This window comes from Hypanus sabinus, chromosome 2, assembly GCF_030144855.1.
Source record: "Hypanus sabinus isolate sHypSab1 chromosome 2, sHypSab1.hap1, whole genome shotgun sequence".
Lineage (NCBI taxonomy): Eukaryota > Metazoa > Chordata > Chondrichthyes > Myliobatiformes > Dasyatidae > Hypanus > Hypanus sabinus.
This window is the reverse complement of record NC_082707.1, coordinates 174,641,183-174,662,418: the sequence shown is the minus strand read 5'-3', so window position 1 is coordinate 174,662,418 and position 21,236 is coordinate 174,641,183. Positions and strand designations below refer to the sequence as shown.

Genomic DNA, 21,236 nt, shown 5'->3' with positions numbered 1-21,236 from the left:
TCATTTTGAGTATCTTCCTGTTGCCATTCCCATAAAGGCAATAGGCAGCTGAGACATTCTCTGCGTATCTCAGAACTTATCTTCTGTTATTTAGTTTGGCTTGGAATTGATGTTGACATTCCCTGTAAACTTCAAGTTGCAGTGCTGTTTCTCAGGCAAACAAAGCTGCTGAAAAATAAATCAAATTCTTTTTATCTAAACTGTTCAACACTTGTTTTCCAGCTGTAGGTGTGGCCTTTCCTAGACCTGCAGAAGCGTGTTTTACAGTTCTCAGGTTTCTTGTTTCCTGAACACTTTTGAGCCTCTGTTAGACAGTTGCCACTTTATTGAAAAGTTGAGCAGAATTAGAGGTTCTGATGGGTAGGTTACAAATAGGTTTGCAGCAAATCCAAACAACACACACAAAATGCCAGGAGGACTCAGCAGGCCAGGCAGCATCTATGGAAAAGAGTAAACTGTTGCAGTTTTGGGCCGAGACCCTTCATCAGGTCTGGGGAAACAAGATGGGGTCAGAGTAAGGAGGTGTGGGGAGGGGAGGATGAATTACAAAGGTGTAGGTAGTAGGTGAAACCAGGAAGGGTGAAGTAAAGAGCTGGGAAGTCAGTTGGTGAAAGAGATAGAGTTGGACAAGGGGGACAGGAGAGGACAGAAGACCATAGAAGGGGAGGTGATAAGTTGAGAGCGGGAAATGCTGGTGGGGGGGTGGGTGGGGCCATTATCGGAACTTTGAGAAGTTGATGTTCAAGGTATCAATTTGGAGGCTACCCAGATGGAATATAAGGTGTTGCTCCTCCAGCTGAGTGTGACCCCATTGTGGCAGTAGAGGAGGCCATGGACTGACATGCTGGAATGGGAAATGGAATTAAAATGTGTGGCCACTGGGAGATCCCGCTTTATCAGGAGGGAGGAGCATAGGAAGCAGTCTTTCAATCTACGTTGGATTTCTCTGATATAAAGGAGGCTGCACCGGGATACCGTAGATGACCCCCAACACACTCACAGGTGAAGAGACACCTCATCTGGAAGGACTGTTTCAATCAATTGCCTGTAACATTTTAGCAGAAGATGCGCAATTCTCATTTTGGAGAATCCAGTTCTGATGCAAATCTACGTGAAATTTGGGATCAACCAAAACAAAACTTGATTTGGCTTTCCTAATGGACAACAATAGTAAGAATGAGTGAATTCTGAGGTTTTCTAAAGTAGCTTCCTCAGCATACTCATTGTAAAGTCAGCTAACATACATTAGGTAATGAATCCTAAACCTTTTCTTCAGAGAGTTATTGCCAGTGTCCAGAAGATGTGTGATTTCTCACTGAAATTTCATCATTATTCTTTTGATAGCAATTCATCTGCGCACTCTTTCATTTCTTGCTCATTGAATGGCTATCAGGGGCATGGGGTGCTGTATACATGATACTCCTCCATTACATCAGTCTCAGCACAAATATAATGTAAGCAATGGGAGCAATGGGAGCACTGTGGAAAGCAGATCGTTCAAGTTGTCAGTGCTTTTATTTGTCTGGAGGCTGTCTCTAATATGGCGCATGATCCACAATGCTACAACATGGAATCTTTTCAAATGGTGTTATGGATGACCTTTCCTTTCACTATCTACTGAAAAGAATTTTCTTCAGCTGACAGCAACTGGAAAAACTTCACCCCAGAGAAAAGTTGGTATGTGTTCCTTATGTGTATCCAGAGAATTTCAACCATATGATCTTGTGCACGTATTCCTAGAGTAAGTCAGAATAATTTAAAATATGCATAATTTTAATTAACTAAAATTTAGATATTATTTGTAAAGGAGAAATTAACAATGTACATGGACTGTGAAGGTAAATTAATGTTTAAAAGTTTATACATGAGGTTTTGCTTTTAACCTAACCAATGGAATGTTTATTCAAACATTTTCTCAGCTAAAAATGTATTTCTACATAGTGTGCCAGATTTTGATAGGTTTTACCAGCACTCCACCCAGAACTGTCAACTTACCTGCCATAAGATCCGAGCTCTGACACAAATACCTAGTCCTAATCTTTCTGATAGGCACTTATGAAGTTCAGTGGTGAAACTTAACCAGTAAATCACCACCGAAGCTCTAACAGTGTAACAGGAGCTTTCATGAATTCCCCAGCATTTGTTCTGAGGAATCAGCTTCTGGGTGCTGTGTCCATTGGATGACAACTATACCGCAACAAAGTAATAGTATGTGCAGTGGTGCTAGAGAGTTTGTGGACCCTGTAGAATTTTCTTCATTTCTGCATAAATATGTCCTCATCTGTGATCAGAACTTCACAGAAGTCCTCAAACTAGATAAAGAGAACCAAATTAAATAAATAAATATAGTCATTCATTTATTTATTTATTGAGAAAAATGACCCAATATATATGTATTTGTTGGGGAAAAGTATGTGATCCTCTGGGATAATGCCTTCCACAAAAGCTATTTTGGAGTCTGTTACTGCAATCAATAAGATGAGATTGGAGATGTAGGTTGTAGAGGTGCCCTGCCCTATATTTTAAAAAAAGGCACACGAAGGCAGGAGGAAGTTCTGCAAGGTTCACAAACTTTCCAGCACCACTAATTGAACTGGATATTCATGTTTTCAATTGGATGAAGTATTTTTTTTAGTATTTTTATCTGGCAGTAATTTTTCACTATTTAAATGAACTATGTTGGCTTCTGTTTCTGTCAGAGGCTGTCAGAGAGCAAAGGTAAAGGTGTGGTTTTACCACATACCAAAGTTCCCAGTGGATTCTGAGACAGCTCGTTTTGATCCGCCCACTAGTCAGAATCTAGATTATTCTTGCTGTCTTATATGGCATGAAATGATTTTTTTTGGCAGTAGTACAGTGTAAAGGCAAAATTACTATAAATTACTAAATGAAGTTTGCAAAATAAAAGAATATTGAAAGAGTCTTCATGAAACATTCAGAAATCTGATGGTGGAGCTGTGCTTAAATCATTGTGGGTTTTCAGGCTCCTGTACCACCTCTGATGGTGGGAATGAGTAGGGGCATGGTGAGGGTCCTTAGCGATAGATCCTACTTTCCTGAGGCACTGCCTTTTGAAGATCTCCTCAGTGGTGGAGAGGGTTGTGGCTGCAATGCAGCTAGCTGAATCTATAACCCTTTGCAGCCTTTTGCAATCCTTTGCGTCGGAGCCTCCATACAGTACCAGGCTGTGAGGCAGCCAGTTAGAACACGCTCCACTGTACATCTAGAATACGTAAGAGTGTTCGGTGATAGACCAAACCCACTCAATCCTAACAAAGAAGAGCCCCTGGCATTCTGCCTTCTTGATTGCATCAATTTCTTGGGCCCAAAGCAGATTCTTGGAGATGTTGGCACCCAATAAATTAAAGTTAAGTTCAAAGTCTGATAATTTCTGCAGGCCTCACCACTTATTTCCAAGTAAAGTTTGGCTCAAACGATTGACTCTACTTATTCAGAGCAGGCAAGCTCAACAGAGTATGGGTTTCTTGTCCCATTTAGCAAAGCCAGTCTCTGTAAACAAAAATAAAACTTGCAGTTTGCACTGAACTGATGAAACATCAAGTATACAAAAACAATCTATATTTGGACCTTCTGTCACAAAAATAAGTCTGCTGTTCGAGTTATTTAAAAGGAGGATCGACTCTTAAAAATAATGACAAGGTCATAAAGAGTTTGGAGAACTATCCTATTGTGGGAGAGAGCAATGTGAAAAATATTATAGATGTGTTAGATGAATTGGACTAAAAAAGCCAGGCAAAGAAACGCTTGAGTTGCATCCTGAGAGATTAGAGTGGGTGTGGCATTTAATCACAAAACCAATTGTGTTCAATAGCGAATTGTTAAAATAAGAATCCTGCCGAACACTCACTTTTAATTTGATGATACAGATTAGGAAGAGGAAACCAAGTGGGTAATTTATAGTTAAATGCAGATGATGGAGTCACAGAAAAGGACAGCACAGAAAAAGGCCCTTTATCTGATCTAGTTAATGCTGAACTATTTAAGATGCCTACTCCCATCGACCTGTACCGGGACCATAGCTCTCTATACCCCTACCACCCTTGTACCTATCTGTACTTCTCAAATGTAGAAATCTTGTGTTTAAATGTTAAATGCAAGAAACTGCAGATGCTGGAAATTCAAAGCAACTTACAGAATGCTGGTGGAGCTCAGCAGGTTAGGCAACACCTAGAATAGGGCTCCCAATTTGCAGTCCATGTATCTCTCTGTTAACGGTAAGGCTCCATGGAATGAAAAAGATCAGGAAACCACTGATCTAAAGAAGCTGGGAGATGATGAGTGGAAAAGTTAAAAGGTGGGAGAAGGAGGAGTCTGACAGGAGAGGTGAATGGATCATGGGAAGGAAGGGGGCATCAAATTCCTCAACTTAGAGTAATGTCGATTTATCCAACTTCCAGTAATTTTTCCCCTTCCCCATTCACTCTTCAATTTCAAACTTCGCAACCCCTCCCCCCACCTCCTCACCTGCCTCTCGCTTCCCCTGGTACCCCCTCCTTCCTTTTCTCCCTGGTTCACTCCACTCTGCTATCAGATTCCTTCTCCCCTTTGCCTTTTCCACCATACACCTCCCACCTTCTTACTTGATACCACCCTCTACCCCACCCTCCTGGTTTCACCTTCCCCTCCACTTTATTCTGGCTTCTTCCCCCCCCACCCCACCTTTTTCTCCGGTGCTGATGATGGGTCTCAGCCTGAAACATTTCTGTAGGTGCTGCCTGACTTGCTGAGTTCCTCCAGCATTTTGTGTGTGTTACCTTGGATAAGCCATTGTATTAAATTTAGTTCTGTCGAGGAAAGTTTGTGTTGGCACGTGGCCAAATGGTTAAGGCATTGGTCTACTGATCTGAAGGTCGCTAGTTCGAGCCTCAGCTAAGGCAGCGTGTTGTGTCCTTGAGCAAGGCACTTAACCACTCATTGCATCGCAACAACACTGGTGCCAAGTTGGATCGGCCCTTGCTCTTTCCTTGGACAACATCGGTGTGGAGAGGGGAGACTGCCCTGCTGTCCCATACAACCCATGGCACAAATCCATGGTCTCTCATGACTAATGGATGCCTACTAGGAAAGTATAATAAAGATTGGGAACCCAGGCAACCAAAGAGATGCCATTACCACTGGGTCTTGCCTACTCAATTCCTATTGTTCCACTCACCAGCCCAATGCAATAAAATAACAATAAAATAACCTGCAATAAAAGATCCCATCCTGAATCTTTGTACGGTGAAATCAGGTTAATTGGCCCAATTAAGCACTACCACAGTTAGCCAATGTTTCTTGGAAATAGTTAAAAAGGTACTTTATTTAAAAAAAAGCAGCTGCTGTTTAACTGAGTTAAACATTATGTATTTAAAGAAATTAAGAACAAATTAGAACACTACCAATGCTATAAAACTGTATTAGTTCCTATTGGTTATTGACAGAGGAATTCGCCCAGTGTATGCTGCTGTGTATGGGGTAGCAAATCTGCTGAAGGTGCTTGTCATGTCCATTCTTGGGCAGCTTGCCTTTGGTCCCCACCAGATACTTAGCTCTCACCCACAGCTCCAAGCACCTGTTTGCATGTGACAGCAGCCACACCCCAGTAAATGCTTCAATAGGCTAAATCGGGTGAGGGTAGTGGGGGGAGGGGTGGTGGTTTAATTCTGCTTAGTTGTTATAGATTTATGTTGTAGATCTTATGACATACAGTATTGTTTTCTTTAGATAATTAGTTTGATAGAATTTAGTAAATTGTGCAGTCAGTACAAATAGCAGACTTAAAAGGTTATTTAAATTTTATGGAGTTGGATTGACCCAGGTTCTGACTCTTGAAGACCCCACCCTTCCCATCCACCCTCTTATGCTCCCTGGAGCAACAATAACATTTTGTGGAGTTATATTTGAACTGGATGCCTCTCCCACGTTTAATCTATAACGTTGGTGGTCCACAGTCAATAACTGCCTTTTGGTATTTTGATCACAGTTGAATTGCTTCAAACATTTCTAAATGTTTCTGATCAGTGATATTTAAAAAAAAATTAGATGTTGATATGAATTTAAATAGGGTTAAATTATTTTATACATAACATCGCACTTAATTAAAATCAGAGTTCTTAATATGTAAAAAAACAAACTCCTTCCTTATCTGGTTTGCAGCCCTGTTTATTTAAGACCATAAGACATAGGAGCAGAACTAGGCCATTTGGCCCATCTTATGGTCTTATGGAGTCTGCCATTCAATCATGGCTGATCCTTTTTTTCTTCTTCAACTCCATTTCCCAGCCTTTTCCCTGTAACCTTTGATGCCATGGCCAATCATGAACCTATCAATCTTTGCCTTAAATACACCCAACAATCTTGCCTCCACAGCTGCATGTGGCAACGAAGTCCACAAATTCACCCTCTGGCTAAAGAAATTTCTGTGCATCTCTGTTTTAAATGGATGCCCTTCTATCTTGAAGCTGTGCCCTCTTGTCTTAAACTCCCCCACCATGGGAAACATATTTGTTGAGATATGGCATGGAACAGGCCCTTCTGGGGAGCTGTGTCACCGAGCAACTCCCATTTTAGCCTTTTCCCAATCATGGGACAGTTTGCAATGACCAATTAACCCACCAACCACTATGTCTTTGGACTGTGTTTACATTGTTGGGGTTGGGCCAGATGCACTGGATTGGTGTAAAGCTGAACATCACAAGCACATCAGATAATTGGGAAGCTGGCTTTTATTTCAAGAGAGTTAAAGTAGTAAAAAAAAATGGAATTCTTATTACATCTGTAATGGTACTAGTGAGACCGTATCTAGAGTAGTGTGTACAGTTTTAGTCAGCTTAATTAAGGAAAGAGATATCAGAATTGGAAGCAGTTCTGTCAAGGGTCACGAGGATTACCCTGACAATGCAGTTTAGGTAGGTAATCATTGAAGAGTAGAAGAAAAGAAGCATTATATATTGGGATGTAATATTCTCGGGGGAGTTAATGGTATCAGGAAGAAGTTTCTCTTCGTGAGATAGTCAATGACCAGAGGCCATATTTTCAGAATAAAGGGGTACCCATTTAAAATTAAGAAGAAGAACTTGTACTCTTAGTTTTGGAAGTATTAGAGATTCTTGATCCTGAAAACTTTAGAGGCTGAATACATGAATGTATTTGCAATAGAAAGATCGATTTCTAATTCAGGAGATGCTAAGGTTTAGGGAAATGGCAGGAATGTGAACTCCAGGAAACTTGGATCTTATGGAATGGTAAGGCAGACCTGAATGATCTACACCTGTTCCTATTTCTTGCATTCTGATTTTAAAAATTGGCAATTTTATATTTATTACCATTTTTGAAAAAAATACTTTTTTAAAAATGACACACAGTTAAGTCATTGACAATTAATTGTAAAATCTCCTTCAATGGGTTAATACATCCTGCACCAGGTATTGCATGGGCATTAATTTCCTGGTGTCAATGCTGGGTAACCAGAAAGTTTATCATGGGATTCTATGGGCGTCCAATGGTGGAGCACAGCCCAAAATCAGCAGGGAATCTCTGCTAGAAAATTCAGGACTTATACCTTTTTACAGAGTTCTAAGCTTGTTGGGGATTAATACTGCCAGCATTTCCAATGAGCTCCAGCCTATTGTTTTTTCTCTACTCACGGTTACACTTATGATTAATACTGAATTTTGGTGGAACTAAATTCTTGCTTTAAATGAGCCACATTAATAATTTTATAAAGCACTTTGCAAGAAGTCTGTTTATTTTTAGAATGTTTAACTTTTACCTCAACGGAAGGTTCCCTATCCTTTGGAAGGATTTATTCATTTCCACAATAGGATGTTGGTTGAACTAGGGTTACACGCACTTCTGGTTTGAAATAAAAAGTATGTATAAGTATTAATACTGCAGAAATAAATCCCTAATCAATGCAGAGGAGTATGAATTGAATTCATTCATCAATTTTTTTTCCTGTTTGTTGTGTAACTGGGGTTCATCTAAAAGCCATGTTTACCAAGGCAAATCAATTTTAATGTTATAGATTCATTTGGTTTAAGTTAGTTGCTCTTAGTCAGGGTTGTTGGCTGAACTGATCTGGTCACCATAACATCAAGGCTTCAAATCAATGTAATGTCTAATACATGTAGACACACAAGAAAACAATCATTTTGGTGATGATCACCCATCGCTAAACTTTCGCTAATCTTTTTCTTCTAAAATTAATGTCTTATTTTGAAATATTCATTCCAGAAAAGAGACCTAGAGTGTAAGTTTTTTTTAATTGAGAGGAAGCTTTTGTGATTTACTGTTTCCTGTATCTAGAGATTTCCTTATGGCTGTGACCTCTGTTTCCCTTCTGGCATATGTTGCATGCTTTCTGTGTTTTTAATTGCATTGCAAATGTATTCTGTCTATATTGTCTCCTGAGTACTACAATATTCATTTGGAGGAATGACATGGCTATGGATATAGAATTAGAGCAAAATAGAGTGTATTTCATACTGCGCAAACTTGCACAGATAAATTTTTAACCTCCAGGTGAACTGCTTGAATGAGAAACAAGATGCCCTAAGGAACATTGGCCACATTTATTACTGAGGAAAAACCGTATTATAGGAGGTGAAATAATGCTGTTATGCTAGAATTTCTTGAAACACTTTAAGATGCGGAGAGCATAGTGTATTTTCTATATGCCCTTTACATTTAGACATGTTCATATTTTAATAACTATAGTTGATCATTATATTAACCATATATAATTGAAAACAATGGAAGCTGTCTAGAACCTGGAACTTTTCAAGAGTTTAAAGATTGGTTGCATATGTTCAATTTTATTAAATTTTACAAAATACCCTTCCAGTGATTGTATATGGGTTTGTGATTTGCTGGTGCAGAGTAGTTATCTGGTAAAATTAATCCCTGATGTCATCCATTATTTAAAATAGAAGAAAATAGAGCAGTTGAAGTAAAAGGATAGTAACTGAATATTTATAGTAGTTGGATGGACCTGCTGTAAAAGGAAAACAACCGTACTTTCAGCAGAACTTGTTGAGTGATGAAACTTCAAATGGTAATTTTAGGTGCATTAATTTTTCAATGCTGATGCTTTCTCTTTTCAAAAAAAACCCCAAAATAAACTTTATTCATAATAAAAAATGTTTACAAGAATAAACCACTCAGTGCTTTTTCATTCTTTACATTCATAGTCAATGCTTTCTGTAATATTCTATTGCTTTCATAGACATCAATAGCACTGCTGCTTCTCATATGGCACTCTGGGATGATATACTGATAGAATAATAATTAAGGGGCTTCCTCTCCCAAACCAGCCCTTCCCTCTCCAGTAAGAAAATAACCCTACAATGTGGACCTTCCCCTACCCCCACCTTGAAAGTTTTTACAGGCACTCATTACACCACTCCCGCCCTAACTATTGCTACTACTTTTTTTTAGTGGAACAGACAATTGTGTCAAAGTTGCTCATTGTTGAGACTCCTAGGCTCCAGCTTCTAAATTGGCTGAAGTCACATGTGGATATGGCGGGCAAACAGGATTGGGTGGTGCTTTGAGTATGGACTTGGGCTTGCTGTGTAATTCTCTACATGTGCAACTACATTTCTCTATATCAAGATTTATCATGGGCAAAAGGGCCTGTACCTCTTTGATGCAGTTGTGTGTTCCAAGTAAAAGCTGATGAATGCTGTTGTTATTTTTCCAATTTAAAAAAAACTTATTCGCAGGATGTGAGACAACACTGGAAATACATGCACTGATTGTCCATAATTGCCAATGCACTGAAGTTTGAAATGTTCTTGTATCCTCTCCTGAAGTGAAATTAGTCAATATTTGGCCCTTTAATACTGGTTCATTTCCCCCTCTCCCTTCTTGCCCGTCTTCCTGCAATTTATTTTCTGTTTGCCCATTTGCTCCATTTAAATCTTTTGTCATGTACCTTAACAACGGGGCAATTTACACTAGCTAATTAACCTATTAGATTGTCTTCAAGAATGCATCAGAAAATCAAAGGACCCAGTGGAAACCCATGGGATCATTGAGAGAATTAGAAAACTACATAAGAGACAGCGCAGGATCTGTCCAATAGTGAGGCAACATCAGTAACTGCTGCATAAATGTCTTAAATGACACTGATCAGATGCATTTGTAGTCAAATTGATTTTCTTTTCAACAGGATATACTGTAGACTTCTATTTTTGTACTAATACATGGCTTTGACTTGGGGAAATGTTACTTCAGTGAAAGCATCCATAACATGAATATTTGATCACAATGCACACAAAGTAGTACTAATTGTTTGTATCTAAGATTTTTAGAGGAAGTACTTTGGGAGGATCTAAATATAATTAACTAAATGCTATTCTATTCATTTCCTAATGCAGATGATCATTCAGTGTTTTAGAAATGCAGCTCAGCAAAATGACATGATGTAGCATTAGTTTTGTATATAATAATGATCCAAAATGGTGCATTATCATGTTGATCTATTCAAATAATGTTACTGTCTGCAGTATTTATCTTGTGCTGTTGGTAACGGGGGCCTACTTTGAGGCGATAATGAAATTCATCCACTTTGTGCGCCTTTATAGCTTTGCAAAACTCATAAGGGTCCTTTTGGGTCATAAAACAGTACAGCAGTGATAACTTGATTTATTGTTTTATTCCCCCTTGTTTAATCCCTTCCCACCTATGTTCGTGACACTTTTAATGCTTTGAATTTTTTCAATGATTTTAAGTTCCCTGGCCCCCACCACCTTTTTTTCACCATGGATGTCCAGTCCCTATATACCCCCGTCCCCCACCAGGAAGGTCTCAAGGCTCTCCGCTTCTTTTTGGATTCCCCTCTACTACCTCTCTCCTCTGTTTAGTGGAATTAGTCTTTACTCTCAATAATTTCTCCTTTGACTCCTCCCACTTCCTCCAAACCAAAGGTGTAGCCATGGGCACCCGTATGAGTCCCAGCTATGCCTGCCTTTTTGTTGGCTTTGTGGAACAGTCCATGTTCCAAGCCTATACGGGTATCGGTCCCCCTCTTTTCCTTTGCTACATCGACAACTGCATTGGCGTTGTTGACTTCATTAACTTTGCCTCCAACTTTCACCCTGCCCTCAAATTTACCTGGTCCATTTCTGACACCTCCCTCCCCTTTCTTGATCTTTCTGTCTCCATCTCTGGAGACGGCTTATCTACTGATATCAACTATAAGCCTATTGACTCTCACAGCTACCTGGACTATTCCTCTTCCCACCTGCCTCTTGCAAAAATGCCATCTCCTTCTCGCAATTCCTCTGTCTCCGCCACATCTGCTCTCAGGATGAGGCTTTTCATTCCAGGACGAAGGAGATGTCTTCCTTTTTTAAACAAAGGGGCTTCCCTTCCTCCACCATCAACTCTGCTCTCAAACGCATCTCCCCCATTTCATGCACATCTGCTCTCACTCCATCCACCCACCACCCCACTCGGGATAGGGTTCCCCTTGTCCTCACCTACCACCCCACCAGCCTCTGGTTCCAACGTATAATTCTCCGTAACTTCTGCCACCTCCAACGGAATCCCACTACCAAGTACATATTTCCCTTTCTCCCCCCCCCCCCCCCACTTTCTGCTTTCCACAGGATTGCTCCTTACGTGACTCCCTTGTCCATTCATCATCCTCCATCCCTTTCCACTGATCTCCCTCCTGGCACTTATCCTTGTAAGCGGAACAAGTGCTACACCTGTCCTTACACTTCCTCCCTCACCACCATTCAGGGCCCCAGACAGTCCTTCCAGGTGAGGTGACACTTCACCTGTGAGTCGGTCGGTGTGGTATACTGCGTCTGGTGCTCCTGGCATAGCCTTCTATATATTGGTGAGACCTGATGCAGACTAGGAGACCGTTTCGCTGAACACCTACACTCGGTCCGCCAGAGAAAGCAGGATCTCCCAGTGGCCACACATTTTAATTCCACGTCCCATTCCCATTCTGAAATGTCTATCCATGGCCTCCTCTACTGTCAAGATGAAGCCACACTCAGGTTGGAGGAACAACACCTTATATTCTACCTGGGTAGCCTTCAACCTGATGGCATGAACATTGACTTCTCTAACTTCTGTTAATGCCGCTCCTTTTCCCATCTCTGATTTATTTTTCCTCCCCTCCTTTTTTTCTCTCTCTGCCCATCACTCTGCCTGTTCTCCATCTCCTTCTGGTGCTCCCCTCCCCCTTTCTTTCTCCCTAGGCCTCCTATCCCATGATCCTTTCCCTTTTCCAGCTCTGCATTCCTTTTGCCAATCACCTTTCCAGCTCTTAGCTTCACCCTACCCCCTCTGGTCTTCTCCTATCATTTTGGATCTCCCCCTCCCCCTTCCACTTTCAAATCTCTTACTATCTCTTCTTTTAGTTAATCCTGACGAAGGGTCTCAGCCCGAAACGTCGATTGTACTTCTTCCTATAGATGCTGCCTGGCCTGCTGCATTCCACCAGCATTTTGTGTATGTTACTATTCTTAGTTTTCCTAATTTGTGCATTTTCTTTTTGCGAATCATACACTAGAACATCCAGATCCCTCTGAGCTCTGTAATCTCTCCCCATGTAGGTAGTTTTTTTTTTGTAATTCCTGCCAAGGTGGGTAATTTTTTTTTCAGCTCCAACCACACTCTTCACAATTGACTTTTCTAGAACTCACCTTAATTAGGCAATTTAGCAATCATACCTTTGATACCTACACTCAAGTCACTTATGCAGATTATCAAAAGAGTAGACACTTGCATTGATCACTTGCTAATAAATTAAGACCCTTTTATGACTGCAATAGCATTTCATCCTCTACTTCCTGAGGAAGATAGATTTTTTAGCAACACAGAGAAAATGCTAGAGCAACTCAGCAGGCCAGGCAGTTTCTGTGGAAAAGAGTATAGTTGATGTTTTGGGCTGAGGCCCTTCAGCAGTACTGGAGAAAAAAAGATGAGGAGTCAGAGTTAGAAGGTGGGGGGAAGGGGAGGAAGAAATGCAAGGTGGTACGTGAAAGCAGGAAGGGGAGAGGTAAAATAAAGAGCTGGGAGGTTGTTTGGTGAAAGAGATACAGGGCTGGAGAAGGGGAATCTTGATAGGAGAGGACAGAAGGCCAAGGAAGAGAAAGGGTAAGGAGCACAAAAGGGAGAAGGTGGGCAAAGGGAATGGTGAAGGGTGTGGGGGGGGGGTGGGACCATTACTGGAAATTCCAGAAATGGATGTTCATGCCATCAGGTTGGAGGCTTCCCAGACGGAATACAAGGTGTCGCTCCTCCAACCTGAGTGTAGCCTCATCGTGATGGTAGAGGAGGCCATGGACTGGCATGTTGGAATGAATTGCAGAATTAAAATGCGTGGCCTCTGGGAGATCCTGCTTTTTTTGGTGGACGGAACATGGGTGCTTGCTGAAGTGGTCTCCCAATTTACATCGGGTCTTGCCGATGCATAAGAGGCAGCACCAAATATAGTAGATGACCCCAACTGACTCATGGAAGTGTTGCCTCACTTGGAAGGAGTGTTTGATGCCCTGAATGGTAGTGACAGAGGAGGTGAAGGGGCAGTTATAGCACTTGTTTTGCTTGCAAGGATTAGTACCAGGAGGGAACTTGGTGAAGAGGGCTGAATGGACAAGGGAGTTGTATAAGGAGCGATCCCTGCAAAAAGCAAAAGGTTTTGTTGGGGGGGGGGGGGGGGAATGATGTGCCTGATGGTTGGATCCTGCTGCAGATGGCAGAAGTTCTGGAGAATTATGCGCTGGATGCAGAGGCTGGTGGGGTGGTAGATGAGGCAAGAGGAATCCTATCCCTGGAGGGATGGTAGGAGATGGAGTGAGGGCAGATGTGCATGAAGAGATACGGTTGAGGGCAGTGTTGATGGTGGAGGAAGGGAAGTCCCTTTCTTTGAAGGAGGACATTTCCTTTGTTCTAGAATAAAAAGCCACATCCTGAGAGACAGGAATTGAGTGAAGGGGGGTGGTATTTTTACAAGTAACGGGATGGGAAGAGGTATAGTCCAAAAAGCTGTGAGAGTCAGTGGGTTTGTAATAGACATCAATGGATAAGCTGTATCCAGATATAGAGAAAGTTATCGAGAGAGTGGAGGAGATGTTGGAAATGGACCAGGCAAAAATGTGAGGGCAGGGAAGTGGAAGTTTGAGGCAAAGTTGATGAGGTCCACATGGGTGCAGGAAGCAGCATAACACATAGGAGCAGAATTAGTCCATTTAGCCCATTGACTCTGCTCCACCACTTAATCATGGTTGATCCATTTTACCACTCCTCAGCCCCACTCCCCAGTCTTCTCTCTGTAACCTTTGATGCCATGTCCAATCAAGAAGCTATCAAGCTCTGCCTTAAATACACCAAACAGGCTGGCCTTCACAGCTGCATGTGGTAATAAATTTCACAAATTCACCATCCTCTAGCTAAAGAAATTTATCAGCATCTCTGTTTAAAATGGACGCCCCTTTATCCAGAGGCTGTGCCTTCTTGTCCTAGGGTCCCCCACCATGGGAAACATGCTTTCCACATCTACTTTGTCCAGACCTTTCAACATTTGAAAGGTGTCAATGAGATCCCTCCTCATCCTTATAAATTTCAGCGAGTACAGACCCAAAGCCATCAAACATTCCTCATATGATAACCCTTTCATTCCTGGAATCATGCTTGTTTCATGACCTACGTATCGCAAAACAATCAATGCAGAAAACTGAAGGTTTAACCAACCTGCTGGATATCGACTGTATAAAGTTATCCACTGATCAGCATATTCAATTAGTTGCTGGTTTGTGTTCCAACCTCTTGTAACTGTGTCTACAATAAACAAATCCTGACTCTGCTTCAGCAGTTCCAAGGCCACTCTGCTCCTATTAGTGGAATAAGATTTGCATAAACCAACAGCCATTTACTATTCTTTGCTTCACATGGTGGGATGCTGAAGTGCTGGGATGTGGCTTTATTTAGCGCAGAGGCAGTGCAGATTTACAAAAGCTATCCTAATAAAGCATTTATCAGCTTTGATTTTGTAAGGCACTGGTGAGGCCTCACCTTGAGCATCAATGCAGTTGTTGATGTAATGTAGGAAAAATTGGAGCATGACACCAATATAGTTTTGGAACATGGACCACTCCACGTAGTCAGCAAAAAGGGAGGCATAACTGGGACCCATGTGAATGCCCTTTTGTTTGAAGGAGGTGGGAGGAGCCAAAGGGGAAATTATTGAGAGCGAGGACAAGTACCGCCAGGTGGAGGGGAACTGGTTGGGTCTGGTGTCCAGAAGGAAACGGAGAGCTTTGAGGTTTTCCTGGTGGGGGTTGGAGGTGTATAGGGACTGGACGTAAGATGCCCGTGGCCAGGGAACTTGAAATCATTGAAAAAACCAAGAGTGTGTGAAATGTCACGGAGATAGGTAGGAAGAGATTGAATTGGGGGGATAAAACTGAGTTGAGGTATGCAGATATAAATTCATTGGGGTAGGATCAAGCTGAAACAATGGGTCTAACTAGACAGGCAGGTTTGTGGATCTTGGGTAGGAGATAGAAATGGGAGGTGCAGCATGAGGGAACTAGGAGGTTGGTGGCAATGGATGGGAGATCCCCAGAGTTGTGTTCCTTCTGGATACTATAGTTTGTTGAGAATGTAATGGGGGGGGGCATGGCAGCAATAGAAGATAGCATTAATGTATAATTAGTGTAGTTGGTTGGTATGGCTCAGTTGGTCCCATGCTATATTTCTTTATGAACAAAATCTAATGGTGAATTTGTATTTCTGACTGGTTATATTTCTGAGAGGATTCCAAGATTCAGGTCTGATCCTGGACGGTACAAGATATGGGGAATTTTGGTAGGTTGTATCAAAATATGATGGGGAAGCAATCAACATTTTTTAGTAAGTTAGAGGACTGTATATAACAAAATAGTAGGATTTTTGATAGGGATTTCAGGATATTAACTAGTGCGTGTAAGCAGTGGTGCCTGTTCCCAAAGGACTTCTAGGTGATACAGATCATGGCTTTAGGAAGTGTTGTTGAAGCTTTGAGTGTCTGGGATATATCTTGAATATTGTATGCTATATTGCCAAGTAATGGATGGGAGGCCTATCAAGTGACTGGTTTTCCTTTCGCTGTTGGATATCTGTGATATGAATACCTTTCTGTAAAGCTCCTACCTTCTAATATGAAAATAGTCAAATGTTCCTGAAAATCTCTGTGAACTCCTCACTTGTCCACAGCCTGCTATCTCCACCAGAATTTGTGTGACTATTCAGTTGGGTTCCTGGTGTTCTTTGGCTACATATGAAGCACTTTGATGACGGGATAAGGCGCACTGCGTAATGGTAGGTAGATGGGTTTTCGATGCATGCACACCCAAAGGTGCAGGGCTTCCCAACCTCTTTTTATGCCATGGAGCTCTACTATTAACTGAGAGGTCTGTGGGCCCCAGGTTGGGAACACTTGCAGTTGTAATGTATGACTGAACTTTAGTCCCACCGTGCTTAAGATGACATGCTTATGCGTTTGAATTTCTAAGCCACTGTTACCTTTCAGTTTGACATTGGTGCCATCTATTTTTCTTGAGTTAACTTGACAAGTTTTGGGAATCCAAAGATCAATGTTTAAAACCATTGCTTGTGTCATTCCAGTGTTTTTGACAATGTTCAATATCTTCTGCTCTTGAACATGACGGTATGTGTTAGTTTTCTTTTTTGCTACTCAAAATATAACAGAAGAGGTCTTCCAAGCACTTTGGCCTGTGTATAAAGTATTTTAATTTTCCCCTGTAACATACTTAAGAATCATAGCAAATCTCTTAAGATTACATTTAGGTCATTTTCCTTTCTGATTAGATTACCCACTGCAAATTGAGTGAATAATAACTTGACCTAACTAAAAATAAACAAGGTGATAAAGCTTTTCTGAAATATAATTTAGTAATTTATTTCATGTTGGTTAAATGGCTATTTGGAAATGTTGGAATTTTTTTTCTAATTCTATATGAGATGCCAAGTGTACAACATGTGAAATTAATCAAGAATGTACCCACCCTTGCTTCTCAATTTCAGATGTGCTGCATTGACTTGTATCTATATAGTTTGAGGACATAATTTGTATTGATTGCAACATTTAGCACTTGGGCCACATCCCTCAATGCAAAGATTCAAGTGCTCATCTGGACACCTCTTAAATGCTGTTGGTGATCCTGCTTCCACTGCTCTCCCTGGCTATGCATTCCAAGCATTTATCACTCCTCTGTATTCAAAGATGTACCTCGAACACTTCCATCAAGTCTATTTCAACTGTGCCAGAATCTATCTCGCAAGTTTGAATTGGAACCAGAATGGTAGAGGTTGCTGGTGATGCTGGTCTCATTTTATGTAGATAATTTTTAAAGACTTTGCAAAATACAGCTGTACCATCATCATCATCATCATGCACTTTGTCATATGTTATGCATGATCATGGTCTCTTGGCAAATTATCTGCAGAAGTGGTTTGCCATTGCCTTCTTCTGGACAGTGTCTTTACAAGACAGTTGACCCCAGCCGCTATCAATACTCTTCAGAGATCATCTACCTGGTGTCAGTGGTACCATAACTTGCACTTGTGAAATGCACCAGCTGCTCATATGACCATCCACCACCTGCTCTCATGGTTTCACGTGACTTTGATTGGGGCACTAAGCAGGTGCTACATCTTGCCCAACTGTGACCTGCAGGTTAGCAGAGAGAAGGAGCACCTTACACCTCCTTTGGTGGAGACGCATCTCTACCATACCACCAAATTGCACCACCTAGTTTTCCAAGCTACCTAATTGTTATAAAGTAAATTATGCACATGAAGGAAGTATGCATAAGAATATGTAGCCCCTCACTGGGCTTGTACAGAAACTCGTTACAGTCCCTGGTAATGGCCATGGGACTCAGCAGTGAGAAGGTTACTGTTCATAATCAACAGGTGTCTAGGCTGGGTATGAGTTAGGGTTCAACGAACCAGGAATGTCGTGATGTTCCAATTAAAGAAACCTCAATTTGAGCGAACACTGCCCATACACAATTGTCGGTTGGCAAGAAATAACAAATTGTACAACACACAAAATTGTAAAGGAAGAATAATTGCAAATTTCAGCTTTATCAAACAGTTAATAGGGAACAGAGAAGAGGAAAAAGAGATAAACGGGCTCATTACTGTTGAATCAGTCCAAATGTGTACGTCGTTGGGGCACACCTTGAAGCTCTTTTTATTCGCGCTGTACCCACGGTCTGCGTGAAAGCATACAACGCATTCTGAACTTCACTCGAAATCCACCTTGAACAAACAGGTTCTCCCTCTGGAGTATTGGTCCTTCCTCCTTGGAGCCATTCATCTGCACGAAGCACCTTGTGCAACAGAGACGCTCCTTCCCACTGCATCCTCAGGCTTCTTTCCTCTTGTCCTCTTTGCAGTTCCCACCAAACGGGCCATGAACCCCACTGGTGTCCATCACAAATCTTTCCCCACCCAGATTTCTCTAGAAACTTCTCTGAATATTCACCATCCTGATTGGCTGACACAGCATTCCTAAGATAAACATCATAGCCCCTTATTTTCCTGAAACCTAAACATGTTATCAGCAGGACACACTGCTTCTGCAGAAAGCTGCTAAATGAAGTACCCTACAGCATTAGCAGTAAAAATCTTAACCAGGGCATTACAAAATAACCATTAAAATTGTTATTAATAATGGTTATTAAGAATAGCCATTGAAGTAAAACTGTGTACATATTCAAGGATTTTAAAGTCATAATTGAGGCAAAAATAATAACATGCTCCTCCTGAATGTTCAAATGTTCACTCTGTTTTACAGCAAGAAGATTTGAAAGCTCTTATTTTTTTTTTGGAAATATTACATGACTGGTCATGTCTTAGCTTGGATTCCCAAAGACATGGGCTGATGCTATTCAGAAATTAATTGCAAAAGGAGGTCAAAGTCTTCAATTTAATGAGTTTAAATCCTTTGGGTACATCATAGTGCCAGGTCTCCACAGCTAATTTCATCCTCCCCCTGTTTCTTTTACCCTACAAGCTAGCACACACAATCATTGGGAAAAATAATTGGAGTATCATTTCCTGATTTGGCATTTTGAGACATCAGCAGGGTTCTGGCAGATAAATGAAACCAGATAAGCTGTGAAGTTTCTTTGTACTGATAATTTGTGTGTGTTACAGGCACTAGCTTTGATGGTTAATCTGTCAGATAAAGATGATTTGACTGGACAATACAAGCAATTTTTCTGATTTCTTTTGACACAAAATTATTGTCCAAATAACCTGTCAGTGATGATGAAGAATGTGAAATATATATTGGACAATTTGCTGTAGTTATAACTGTAGAGACACTAATCTGTTTGGATTCTCACTTTCATTGTTCTTTGGAATTAAATGTACATTTCCCCCTTGCATCCTATTCTAATGGGATATTAGAAGGTGTTGTTGATCCTTGAGTTTGCAATAAAGTTTTAATGTGGACATTTTTTATTATCAAAAAAGTCTGATGTAGATCCATCTGGTTTATAATTTGTAATCTTCACTTCAGCTATGGTATTACGTCTTCTACATTAAACCAAATTTAAACAGGAAAAATCATGGACTAATCAGTATTTCGACACAAAAATAATAAATGAATATTTTTAACCAACTGTCTGTCTCTAACTTTTTTTTTCCAGTTGGACATCCTTTACTGAATCAGAATCTAGCTGACACAGGTAATTCTTCCATTTTCTCTAAAATACGAATGCTGTTTCATAAATGCTTAATTGAGTGCATTGTTTTTACATTAATGAAAGAAACCAGGAAAATGGTCACATATTTGTACATTTATTTGGTAATGAGCAATCATTTGAAAGTTTGCCCCTGACAATGTGAGCCCATGTTTAGAGGAATACCAATTATGTATGTGTAACAGTGGTTATTTTTGCAAATATTTGACTTGTGTAATAACCTGAGTTGCACAGCATCATTCTGCCTGTGTGGAACTATTGTTAAAGTAATGATAACTTCTAAATTGAGTTAATTTGTTTCAGATTCTTTTTAAAACAATGTGTTAATTTACCATTTATTTCCTCTGAAGTAAGTTTTTTGTGCATTTGTTTTTCTGAGCCAAAGTAAATTTTGGAATTTAATGAAAATAAGTTTTGGAAATTTTGCCTTCAATCTTGCAATCACTGGCAGAGAACTGCTGATTACAGTTGTAATATACAGGTTGTGCAGGACATGCTGTTTTCTGGTTGGATGCTTCATTGGGGACCAGTTTAAGTTTACCTGTACCAGCTAAAGGTAAGATTTATTGTTGAAGCAGGTGCTGGTAGATGTACTCTAACAGAAGCTAACTTGTGAAATTGTGAAGCATGCCGCACATCAAGCTGGCTTCGTTTTTGGATATGGTACTAAATACCTTGGCAAAGGCAGCAGAGGAGATAGCCTGAATTTTGAAGGCTCTCCAGCCCAATGATCAGAAACAAGTATTAAGTAGTCCTAGAACTCAATGCCAAGAGTCTGGACCTGAGCACCTGCATGCAATGGAATGTGATGAATGCCATGTCCTACCAGTGACTTCAATCACTGCCCAACTTCCTACATGCACAAAAATCTCTCTATCAAGCTGAGCATGGATAGACCTTTTCCAATTAGCACTTCTGTAAACCTCATGCCAATGTCTGAGTCTTCATTCATTGGCAGTCATTTAACTATGATAATCTGCATAACCTAAAGAGATTGCTTAGACCTGACTGGCATCTTTCTACCTTGTGGAGCCAGGTTGGATAACACTTGTATACAGAGGTAGTAGCTAGAGAGGATAGGCCTTCAACACCACTGAAATATTTTGAAGGAGACATCAGTGGATTCTTGTGCCAAAGCTGTGACACTGAAGTGGCTGAGAACATGGCAAAATCACAGACATAGGAGCAGAAATAGGCCATTCTGCCTGTCAGGTCTGCTCTGTCTTTTAATCATGGCTGATTTATTATCTCTCTCAACCCTATTCTCCTGCCTTCTCCCTGTAACCTTTTGATGCTTTTACTAATCAAAAATCTATCAGACTGTGCTTTAAATATACCCAATGGCTTGGCCTCCACAGCAATTTATGGTAATGAATTCCACAGCTCCACCACCCTCTGGTTTTAAAAAAAAGTCTTTCCCCTTTCTGATCTAAAGGGATATTCTGTATTTTGAGGCTGTGCCCTCCGGTCCTACACTATCGCACTATTGGA

At 40.8% G+C, this 21,236-nt stretch overlaps 1 protein-coding gene across 5 annotated transcripts in view; it reads left to right on the top strand.

Annotated features, from left to right (window-relative positions):
• The window catches only part of rtn1a (reticulon 1a), a 196,678-nt gene that overhangs the window by 25,758 nt on the left and 149,684 nt on the right, over positions 1-21,236 (top strand). For 2 of the 5 annotated variants that reach the window (XM_059959780.1, XM_059959787.1), the window contains exon 2: positions 19,692-19,730. The exons of 2 other annotated variants lie outside the window; for them this stretch is intronic. In XM_059959780.1, the coding sequence (XP_059815763.1) occupies positions 19,692-19,730 (39 nt within the window). Of the gene's footprint in view, positions 1-19,691; positions 19,731-20,226; positions 20,302-21,236 lie in introns of all 5 variants that reach the window. One more of the 5 variants, XM_059959772.1, reaches the window with a different exon arrangement.